The sequence below is a fragment of the Molothrus ater genome, chromosome 3, assembly GCF_012460135.2.
Source record: "Molothrus ater isolate BHLD 08-10-18 breed brown headed cowbird chromosome 3, BPBGC_Mater_1.1, whole genome shotgun sequence".
NCBI lineage: Eukaryota > Metazoa > Chordata > Aves > Passeriformes > Icteridae > Molothrus > Molothrus ater.
The window spans coordinates 50,510,174-50,521,849 of NC_050480.2; the positions used below are offsets into that span (position 1 = coordinate 50,510,174).

Genomic DNA, 11,676 nt, shown 5'->3' on the forward strand with positions numbered 1-11,676 from the left:
CTCCCCGACTAATTTTGACTTTGTACCTGTTGAGAAAGGCTTTGGGTTCAACCTTATAGTTTTCAAGTAGCTGCTCCCAGACACATGATTTGCTGTATAACTAATGTTATGGGCCCTGTTTTTTAGCTTGTATTGATACAGCATCTTTCTGTCATTTCTTGCAGAGGTTTACTTTTGACTTAGGGGTGGAACAAGTAATTTTAGTGATTTACTTCAAGATTTTAAATACTCCTGTTTTCTATTCCGCCATAGTAAAGGTTTACATGCTAAATTTAGGAAGCAGAACCATTATATTGTTCGAGGCACCTAGTGAGTAACAAGAAGGCTGTGATGCACTGAAGCCATTCCTGAAATAACTCCTCTCTCCAGAACAGACATCAGTGAGCTTAAGTGAATCAATCCATCTACCTCAACTGAAGTGCTCATTCAAGAACCAACAGTGTCAGCAGTCACTGTGTTTGTATTTGTCTCTCTTGCTCTGAGGCTGGTCTGGCATATTTGCTTTTACATTAAAAGAAATATTTATGTTTTGCTAAGTTACTTTTTCAACTCACAGAGAGTAAAAAAGAGAGTGTTGGGGTTTTTTTCTATTGTTGTCTTTTGGTTTGGTCTTTTTTGGTCATTATAGGAAAAGTAAAGCTAAGAGCCCGTACAATTACTATTTTTAAATGTGGCTCTACATACAAATTCATGGAAAGTTTTCCAGAGCATCACTATGCTTTTCATTTTGGTTAAATTATTTTCCCCCTTGAAACAACTGCTGACTTAAGACAGAGAGAGTGGTCAAGGATGACAATGATTGGATCAAAAACTATCAAGATGCTTTGGATATGCAGTGCTGTTTTCCTCATTGATTGGCTCGTCTCAAAAAATACGGCCATTCTTCTGACTGCCCCTAATATCCATACTCTCTGAATATTACTTATTCCCCTCAGCTTTCTATAACAGCATTGACTTGAATTTTAATTTCTCATTATACCCAAGGACCCTGTCATGTTCCGGAAACAGATATCTTACATTTTCTGTGGGGTTACAAAGTCCACAGGAATAAGGGATGTAGTAGAACCTCTACCACTGGAAATCTTCAAATCATATGAAGAATTTTAAGACCTGTTTTAGCCTGGGCTGATGTGGCTTTTGAGTCACAACCCTACAGCACACCCATGCAATGCGTGCTATACACCCATGGTGAGAAGAGACTCAGGGCAGGTTGATGGCACACCCCCCTCACCTGATGGAGCTGAGCTAAGACAAGACACATTCACACACTCCTGTTTGAATCACAGCACCACAGTTTCCATCCACCTTTGGAGACAGTAAGAAGAATCTGGCACTTTGAACAGGTACAAGTTACTGGTGTTAAAGCAAGGGGATGGGACACAGGCACATGCAGCAGGAATTGATGTTCCTACTACATCAACACGTCAAACAAAAATGTGTTGCAAGATGAAAGTAAGACCTGGATTATGTAAGAAGGCTGTTAAGATGATCTCATCTAACAGTGAAATCTGCAATCATGGTGTCAGTCCTAACAGTTTTTAGCTGGGGAGCATCTTGACAGAAAATACTGTGTGTGCACATGTGATGCATATGCCTGCCTACACATAAGAACATATAATACAACAAAAATTACAAAATAACAAAAATTATAAATACAACAAAAATTAAAAAGAACATTATTATACAAAACAAGAACAGCATGGGTTATCAACATATACTAGTAAAGTGAGACTGTCTAGTTAATATATGCTAGAAAACAATATAAATGGCCATTACCTAGCAAATGACATTGTAACTTTCCCCTACATTTTTCAGGCTTGGCCCTTATGGTGTTACACACCTGTCTCTGGACAAACCTGTAACAACAAATATGTTTACCACATGTTTACTGTAAACATTAAGTACTTTTATAAAGCTAATTTTTCATGGGGTCAGAAGCTATTCAGATTCCATTCAGAATCAATGAACAGCTAAAAGGTAGAAGGAGACAAAGAGGTAAAGCTGGTAGTAACTGATAGTCATAACCAAGAGAGGTTACTAATTACTAGTGCACTCCTAGTACTGTTTCTGTTTGGACCTTCTGTGCTGTTCAAAGCTGTCATTGAAGGCATGGGGAAAGAGGTGATGGAGTTTGTGTGATCCTATTTTAAATTACACAGTAAAATACCTGATGGTACTGAAAAATGCAAAGTGGGGAGAGTAATCCTAATTATCTGTAACAGAACAATTAATTACTACCACTTTGGAAATAGCTTTTGAAACCATTGTACATAGCCCTTAGGACTTTTTAAAAAGTCAAGTAAAATGTTGGGAATTTTTATTATTGGGAGTGAGAACAAAACAGAAAACATCCTCACATCTTTTGTATATACTATACCCATATGCTGAGTAATACTGACAGTTCTGCTACTTCAGTCCCAGAAACTAACACAGAATTGTTTGAAGAATTATAAAGAGAAACAAGAAGGATCAGCAACATGGAGACACATTCATCTTATATGAGATTAAATTAGGGAGTGTGATGGAAAAAGGAGAAGATAGAATAATTACTTGCTCCAGTAAGTGCCAGGAGCCAGGAGAAAAACCGATAGTTTTCATTGATTGCACTGTTTTCCAAATGCCTTCTCTTGGTCCCTGCTGGAGGCAAAATGTCCAGTTAAATTGATGGTTTGATCAGATGCAGTATGTCTACTGTGTTGTTCTCAAGCGATGTTTTTTACATCGTGCATAATTCCTCTGTTTGGCTGCCTTCATGGGCATCTGGGGGGACAGCAACAATGAAGGGAGATGCCAAGAAAGGTCAAATCAGAATAGTCTGCTTTAAGGCAGAATCTCTTGAGTTTTAGGGAGCACTCTTACACAGCTAAAATGCATAATGAATTATGAGTCTGATGATGACCTTCAACAGTTATATGAAATATGTATGAGCAATATTTCCATGCCCATCCTGTGAGCTTGTAAAGGACAATTTTGCACTTCTTTCATTTTAAAAACAGCATCAATTTGTGGAAACAGAATGATGGGAAATCACCATCTCCATAATTATCATGTTTCCTGCTCACTGCTGCTGCCCCTGTAATGACATAATCAGTCATTGAGTTCTGATGTTGCCCAGTTAATTTTTGTACTTTGCCAGTATCTGTTACCTTAATTGTCATGGTAACAGATGGTTTTGATTTCTTATTAACCTATTTTAACATTACATTACTAGGAAGGGTCATGAAAGAAATAGCAACGAAAGTGTTTCAATAAACTCCTGATGCTTAGAGACAAATACTTGGGTATAACACTTCCTTTTCAGAAGACAGAATTAAAAAAATATATTAGGCTTACTCAAAAACATGGGTTAAAAGAAAATAAGATGAGGAATTACAGAGTTTTGTTCATCTTTCTCAGATATATAGTTGATGCTTCTTATAAATTAGGGTCTATGAGTCAAAACTGAAAAGAATTTTTAACATAGATTTCATCATCAGTATAATAATATTACCTTTAGTCTGAAAAGTCACAAACTATTACTTGATCAAACAAATTCTCCATAATAACAATCACATTATGCAAAGGCCTACATTATTTGTGCAAATGTAGTGAGATTTTTTGATGATTAGGAAATCTAGATTATGTGCAACTGAAAGCATGTAGTTAACAATAAAATCAGAAGATTAGCACTTTTATTCTATACTGCTAAACAACTGGAATCTTCTACATATTTGGTAACATACTAAGCAGATTCACTTTTAAAAGCTTTATCTCAGATCTACCTTAAAAAACTACCTTTTTTACTGTAGCATTTAGCATTTTGTCAGCCAATATAACAAAGACCTTAGAGAAGCAGTATGCACATATGGCATCATAGCACAGAGCATCAGTGCTCTTCAGATACTACATTCTCCTGGGAATTTTCAATGTCTTTTGACCCAATTCAGATAGATTTAAATTCCATTTATTTCCTTAGCAACTTAATCTTGTTTTCCTAACTATCAAGGTTTATTTTTTTTTTGCAAAGAGCACTCCTTACTGATGTAAAATCATCATAATACCTAATCTGTTCCAGAAAATATTTTGTTAGCATATTGAAACCAGAAAGCAATAAATATGGTTTGGGTTTTTTTTTTTTTTTTTAACTACCAAAGATTCTGCAACTGACTGATAGTGATTATTCAATGGAAAAGTTAATCTTTTCATGAAAACACCATCCAAAAAATCCCTTGGAAAAGCAATGGGCATGGACTACAATCCCTGGAGGGATAAAAATGTGATCTTCTTGGCATCATTTCCACTGTGCAAATCAATTTATCTAGCTGCAGGTTTGGGCCCTAGCAGGGCTTGCTGCAGTGGTTTGAGGTGCCATCACCTATTTATTCCTCCTGAGATGGGAGAATGTAATAAGGGACCAGCGCCACATGGCACAGCACACAGTCTCTGAAAGAATCTGAACCTCACCTTCAGAAATTAGCGCATGAAAGCTGTGAATCGCAAGGGCTGGAAATAGTTTCTTTTAACGAGTCTGCTTTAGGGGCAGTCATGCCTGATGAGGAGGTGGGGGAGACAGCCGGCAACGGCAATGCCTTCAGCTGTGGCAGTGAGAATTTTTGGGAGAGCCTTGGTACGAGCCTTGACTCTGACTAGGGGCTTGGCGGCAGCTTCACTGCTTTGTAGGAGTTGATGTAGCTCTCAGCTTAAATGCCTGAGTCCTTGAGAGAGGACGTAAACGTTTCTATGAGGAGAAGAGGAAGAGAGACAAGAGTAGTGGTGAATGCCATGACACAAGACAGAAAAGTTGCATTCTTTCTGCAGCGTAGGGTGCGAGGATATGGGTGCTGAATGGAAACACAGATACGCTGCAGCACAACTTTATCGACGGTAAAGGGTGTTAATTTAGCTCGTTCATTTTCTTTGGAAGGAGAACATGTTTTCTAGGAAAAAATAAATGTGGGCGGCCCTAAGGAATGTGGCATGATGTCACCCGGGGAAGCCAGCGCACATGGGGCATACGGGGCATGGGACGGTGACGGAGAGTGACTGAAGCAACACGGTAAGTTACAAAAAGCTGGCCCACAGGAACAGGGGTACCTGCTGAAGGCTGGCCTTGGAAGGCGTTTTACCCAACAAACCCACTAGCACCCGTGCCGCGGGAAGAATTTAACCCTGGCACGGCACGGGAAGAGGGGTCCCGGCAGGGCAGCAGCAAGCCGCTCTCGCAGCACCCCATCCAGGCAGAGCCAAGATGGCCGGGAGCGCCGCCCCGGGGCGGCGGGCTCAGCGCGGGAGGCGGCGCGGCCCGGCGGGGGCAGAGCCACCTCCGCCCGCCCCTCGCCGGCCAGGCCCCGCCCGGCGCTGCCCCACGGCTCCGAGCGGCCACGGCAGCGGCAGCGGGTGAGTGCCGGCGGGCGGGAGCGGGTCGGGGACAGCCAGCCGTCCGTCCCTCCGGCGCAGGGAGCCGTCCTTCCCTCCCTCCGCGGCGGGGGCAGAGGCGCTGCCCGGGCAGCGGGTGCGGTGCCGCTCTCCCGGGCGGGGCCCGCTTCCCGGTGCTCCCTGCGCGGGCGGCGGCGGGAGCCGGATCCCGCCGGGCTGTGGGGAGCGAGCCGCGCTCTGCCTCCCGGCGCTGTCCGGCCCAGGGGCCATCGGTGCTTGCGCGGGGACAGGGGCGCGGTGGGTCACAGATGCGTGTGGGTGGGTGGTGTGTGTGTGCTCGCAGCGATTCGGCGTCCTTCTGCCAAATAAGGAGAAGTTTAATTTCCATTCCACCGATATACTGCCTTGCGGCAGTGTATTGGCGTCAGGAGTATCAGAGTCTAATAGCTGGCGTGCACTTTTGATAGTTGGTGTGTTGAGCATCTACAGTATAAAGCAAGTATTTAAGTTTTGAAATACTGAGCATCCCTACTCCTTGCTCAGCCACGCTTCTCTGATCTCAAAAGTCTTGCCTAATAATGTAGAATTTAACTTTTTTATTTTAAATAACGCTGTTTATATCGATGATATACATTGTATGAAAATAATTAGAAATCAACGTGAATTTAAAGAGCTGAATGTAAAAAAGAGCCTTTAAAGAGAGAAGAACGTCTTTAAAGAGAAGACAATTATGCCGTTGTGATGAGCGATATCAAAACCGGCAGTCTGACAAATTATGGGAGTGTAAGCGTTCTAAGAGATGGGTCATATTTTCCTTGCTGACTTGTTCTGTTTAGTGCGGAATCCAGCAAAATCCGGAAGTTTGTGGAGTTCACCCAAGGCATTTGCGGCTGTGCAGCCTTGCTGCCCTGCCCTTTGCAGCGGTGGTCCCACGGCAGCACCTCCACTTTCAATGTCACCTGTCGGTCTGCAGCTGATATCCGCTGCGCTGCTGCTGGTACCGTGCACTAGGGATGAAGCTGTGGTTCACTTGGGGCTTTGCCCAAAACCCATGCTGATGATTAAGCTTGCTCAGGTTTGCATGCTAAAAAGAAACAATTTTTTTGCATGTGAATTTTGGATCTAAAAATCCGACTCTGCTGCAAATTTTTTTGCCTCTTGGGTAAATCATAAGGGGTCAGGAAGTGGAACTGTGTCACTCTTGCCTATTTTAACTCAATAAAAAAAAGAAAGGAGAGGAAGCTTTTCCCTTAGGAAGAGTTTGTGATGCATTCAGATGTCTATTTTTTAACTCCACTTTCATACTAGTGCAGAAATCCCAGTTTCTTGAACAAGAGAGTGGGTCTCAGTTCTCACTGAGCCCTTTTAAGCAAGTGCTCAGCTCCAGAAGCTCTCAGTGGCTTTTGTTCCAGGCTGCATTGTTGGCACACATGGAGCCTGCATTTCATGCTTTGTTTTGTCTGTGATGTCCAGTTTGTTGTGCTTACATCAATGCCAGTTTTTGCTTAAGGAGTTCAGCATCTAAAGGTGTCATTGTGTTGATGCTGCTTTGCACAGGATGGGCCATGAAACACCTTTCAGGCATCTGCAGTTGTTAACCTCGGGCGCTTTGTGGCCAGGTAGTGTTGTGTGTGACTGTAGTGCTGCCATATGCTGTACCACAAATGGCTAAACTGTTGCAAGGCATTGGTACACATTGGTGCAAATTGCTGCGTTTCATGGCAAAGAGGTGCCCTGGATATGTTTGGCAGCATAGTAGATTCTCAGGATCATTTTGGATGGCAAAAATGTTGACTGCCTTAGGTCATTTGCATAGTTTGGATCAGTTCTGCTTTCAGTAGCAGGTATGCAGGAGCTGCTGTCCTTTAAGACACCATGTGTGTCTGTAACCAGCAGTATCTTCCAGCATATGTAGAAAGCTGTGGTGTGGTCTAAGAAACCAAATCTACCACATATTCCCGAGAGAAACTTAAAGGCAGATGTTCCATTTTGATAGAGTCCATCAATGGAAAGTTGCGACACCCCTGAAGACGTGTGATGTTAGTGAGTTGCTCTGATTCTGTGGCAGCTTAAGCTCATTCCTTAAAACAAACAACTCTCCTCTTCCTTGACCTTCACACATCTGTCATATTTTGAGATTGGCTCTTTATATTTGTGTACAGAATGTAACAAAACTAAAATCCTAGATTATCCTGTAGTCATGCATCTCCCAGCTACGGGGATTTATGAAGTGTTCTGACATTCCTAAAGAACTGAGAACATGCCAGAATGGTGCAAAGGATTTACAGGATTCCAAAGAAGTTCGTTATTTTTTTTTTTTCGTTTTAGACCACAATGAATGTGGAACATGAAATTAGCCTCTTAGTTGAGGAGATTCGGCGGCTGGGAACCAAAAGTAAGTATTGTAGTACTTCTGTATGGATGTGGTCACATTATAGATGTATGTACATACATGTCACCATGCAAGTGTGTCATACACATGTAGTCATGTTTCATCAAACTAAGAGCTTGGCAAATTCAAATGAGCAGGTAATCTGAAAACCTGCATATGCACGTCATGTTGGACTGCAAGGTACTGCCTGTGTTCCATCCTTTAAAGTAGTTCTGTTATGAAGTTAAACATTTAAACCTCTGCAGCAGAGAGGATGGAGGCCTGAAATCCTGCTCCCTGAATCCTGAATCAGCTGCTGGAGTTACCTTTTCTTTAGGCTTTCAATACTTGCTACAGTCACCACAGAAGAAAGTTGCAACTTCTCCTTCCACCTCCTTCATTGGTGACTTCTTTGCTTCAGAATTCATGCATTTCCATTGTGTTCATGATCTTACTATTTGGAACAAATTGGTCTGTATGCCTAAAACTGATCCAGGAGTTATATGTGTAGTTCCAAACTTCCTTAAATTTGCTTAGAAAGTACCATTTTCTCTTAAGATTGTCTTTCATTGCTAAAACTCCTATTTCTTTACAAATATTTGTGTAGTTTGTGGAAATGCTCCCTGCTCCTATATGTCAGTTCTGGTGCTATTTGTTCAGTTCCACTTGTTTTTCAAAACCTAAATGCATATGTTCATCTTGAATTTTTACGACTGCATCTGCTTTTTAGGAATAACATAACTTTAATATATATTTTAAAATTTTTGCTTTGTGTGAAAATTTGCATTGCAGCCTTTTCAATGTGACCCTCAAAAATTAATGAGTGGAAAAATTGTGAAAAAAATATTGTATGTTTTAGATTTAGGTTGGAGGAGCAGGGTGTTGGACTTTATCCTTTTGGGTCTCCCTCAATTTGAGATATTCTAGGATTTTAATTATTTAAACTAATTTCCTCCAAGTGCTGTGAAGAGGTTCAATAGCCTGTGCTTGTCATAGGTTTCAGAAAGTCATCAATAAAAGTAAACAGAGCAGATATATGGTCCTTGATGCAAGTCTCTGTAAGGAAAGGCAAAGTTAGATTAGGCAGGAATTCTGCCTAGTGTTTATCATCAGCATTTATAATATGATCCCAAATAAACTGGGAAACACAGTGGGGTTTGATTTCAGTGTTCTCTGTGCTACCTTATCTTCCCAGGAGTTTCCTAACTTGAAGGAAATCTACATTATGTCTTTTATTTAGATGCTGATGGACAAGTGAGTGTGAAATTTGGTGTGCTGTTTGCTGATGAGAAGTGTGCCAACCTCTTTGAAGCCCTGGTGGGAACGCTTAAGGCGGCAAAACGACGGAAGATCGTCACTTACCAAGGAGAGCTGCTTTTACAAGGTGTTCACGACAACGTGGATATCATGCTGCTGCAGGACTGAAGCAGTGTTGCAGCTGTGTGTTAATGGAACTGCTTGAAACAGTTTGATCAATCAAACAATTGTTCGAGTTTCCACATACTCTTAATAAGGCTGATCATTCCAAGGCATTTTGATGTATTTTCTATATCTTTATAGTCAAAAGAAAACTGTCCTATTTTGGAAAACATTCCCTTTTCTAAGTCTTCCTAAAATGGTACTGTATGTGGGTAATGTAAAAGATGCCAGATCTTTTTCTCTCTTTTTTTTTTTTCTATTTTTTTTTTTTTAATCTCAGGTAATTCTCTCAAATGTCTAGTGGTTATTTTCAACATATGAAGAAGAGGACTGGTAATTTAATGTTTACAAATGAAAATGTGCCATGAAAGTATAAAATAAAAGCACATACTTAAATTTGTGTTATTCTTACTGCTTTTGTTTCTCTTTTTATTTGCAATCTGAAATGAAAGCAAGCTGAATTCCTGCAAGGAGCGTATTTAGGCAACTGTTCAGAAAGCACAACAGTGAGATAGAAATAATTTGGCAGCATGATTCAGTAGAAGAATGACTGCCCTTTGGATTGACCAGATTGTGCACAAAAAGGCATGAATGTTAAATGTACCTCATTCATCTGTGGCAGGGCCATGTGCTTTTGTTTTCTTGTCCTCTAGACTAGTGAAGGAAGTGGGTGAGGAGCTCCCTGAATGCTTCCATGCAGTGTCAACCGGAAGTTAGTGCAGCAGCTTCAGGCTGTGGTTCCTTTCCTCATAGAAGTCCTACTTTCTTTAAATCTCTCCAGGCAGTAGGTGGCAGGGGAGGGGAAGAAAAAAGCCCTTTTGATTGTTTTCTAGCTTACTGCCAATTCTCTTTATCAGGTAGAAGTGTACCCTCCAGTAGGGAGAAAGAGTTGCTGCATGAGGAAAGCAGCTGTGGGTAAGCAAACTGCTTCCTGCTCTGTGCTTGCACTCCACAGCTGCAGCTCTTAAAGTTGCAGGATAGGTGAATTTCCCTTAGCAGCCTTTTACAAGTGCAAAATGTTTGAAAAGTGTCTCCTCATTCACACATCCAGCAAATGTGTGCATTGTTATGGAATCTCTACAAAGCTGTGTATTTCCAGCTGCTACCCCTTTCGACTTGTTTTGCTCTGCTTTGTGAAACAGGAAAACAACTTAGATCCTGTGTGCAAACAGATCTGGGCTGCCTCTGCTTGTGCTGGCCCCAGAATCTGGAGAGCAGGGAAGTGATACACAGAGAAACTTGAGCTGTCTGGGTCCAAGCCAGCTGGAGTGGAGCTCAGCACATCTTACTGGCTCCAGGGTTCTGCCACTCTGGTGCAGCTCTTCTGCTTCCCGACCTGAGCTGGCAAGTGCCTGCACCCCTGTGCTCCTCAGGTAGAAAGAAGGGGACAGAGATGCCTTTAAGACGCCTTCTGCCAGAGGGGTGAGACCAGACAGCTGTGAGTTGCCAGATAACTACAGCTGGATTTTCTTCTGCTTCTGTTTTGCTGCAAGAGTCTGGATTGTCTGGATTCACAGAATAGCCTGAGTATGCTGACAGATACCAACTGCTTTATGATTGTCTGAGATGCCAGTTTTGGTACAGACGGTACCAACCTATCCCAGCCAGGAAGTAGCTCTCTGTGCAAGCTCATGACAGCTCTTTAAGCAGTGAAGGGCTCAGCCTTGAAAATTTAGTAAAAACCAAACCAGTAAATGTAAGGCTCAGTGCTGAGTTTGAGGCAAGAAAGGACTAGGAAGAGACCTTTATGTCTCTCTTACTTTAACAATACTAATAAAAGTGTTCAGGGCTTCTGGGAACACCATGTAGAAAGAGACAGAGAAACTTGGAATTAAAATAAATGTAACAATCAGAGGAGAGTGTAGCTTGTGTACTGCCTGGGGCAGTTGAGTTTCATTTTCTCTCTGATTCTGAAAGCAGGTGAGGAACAACAGGAACAAGGATGTATATCTAAGAATTTGCGTCCAGTGCAAAGTCTAATCCAGTATCTAATGGCCTCAGAACTGTGTAGGGTTTTCACTTCAGGTTACAGACAAGCACTGTTGACTTTCTAATTTATTTTTTCCCCCAGAGAAAATCAAATACTAGCATTTCTTCCCGTCCATGGGACAACACATCTGTTAAGGAAATAATTTCCACAGCAAATGGCCTGGATATGAGATGTAGTTCCTGGAGCACTTGATACAATAATAGAAAGCTGGGGGCAGGAATTACCTATTTCTATAAACAGTAGTACAATCAGCACTCCTCTGCAATGAGTTTGTGATTGTGCCAGCTATGGCTCTGAAGAAAGTTTGCAGGGCAGCCAGGAGCACCAGTCATTGCAAAACAGAAAGTAAAAAATGTGGGGAAGTAGGAAGAATCAGAGATTTTTGACAACAGTGCAAGAGCTATCGGTAGCTGTCACCTGCCTGCGATAATGCTGGGAAATCAACGGAAGTGAGCTTGGCTTATTCAGTCTCCATTTTCATAAGATCTGAGAGCATGGTGGAAACTTGAGGAGAGGTTGGATGAGCCCCAGACAAAGCTAA

At 41.9% G+C, this 11,676-nt stretch overlaps 1 protein-coding gene across 3 annotated transcripts; it reads left to right on the plus strand.

Annotated features, from left to right (window-relative positions):
* Positions 1-4,721: 4,721 nt before the first annotated feature.
* On the plus strand, positions 4,722-9,541 carry ABRACL (ABRA C-terminal like). Of its 3 annotated transcripts, none has more exons than XM_036379303.2 (3): positions 4,722-4,863; positions 7,684-7,750; positions 8,967-9,541. In XM_036379303.2, the coding sequence occupies exons 1-3, from the start codon at positions 4,825-4,827 to the stop codon at positions 9,149-9,151; spliced, it is 291 nt and encodes a 96-aa protein (XP_036235196.1). In that variant the 5' UTR covers positions 4,722-4,824; the 3' UTR covers positions 9,152-9,541. The 3 variants fall into 3 exon arrangements, with proteins under 3 accessions (XP_036235196.1, XP_036235199.1, XP_036235197.1); XM_036379306.2 differs by lacking the exon at positions 4,722-4,863 and adding an exon at positions 4,950-5,035; XM_036379304.2 differs by lacking the exon at positions 4,722-4,863 and adding an exon at positions 5,300-5,376.
* Positions 9,542-11,676: the final 2,135 nt, after the last annotated feature.

Bases quoted from the DNA above. Each gene is read 5' to 3' on its own strand.
- ABRACL (XM_036379303.2), top strand. From the start codon at position 4,825: ATGGAAACACAGATACGCTGCAGCACAACTTTATCGACG. The intron at 4,864-7,683 runs GTAAAGGGTGTT...TTTTCGTTTTAG, and splicing joins GCAGCACAACTTTATCGACG to ACCACAATGAATGTGGAACA. The intron at 7,751-8,966 runs GTAAGTATTGTA...TCTTTTATTTAG, and splicing joins TCGGCGGCTGGGAACCAAAA to ATGCTGATGGACAAGTGAGT.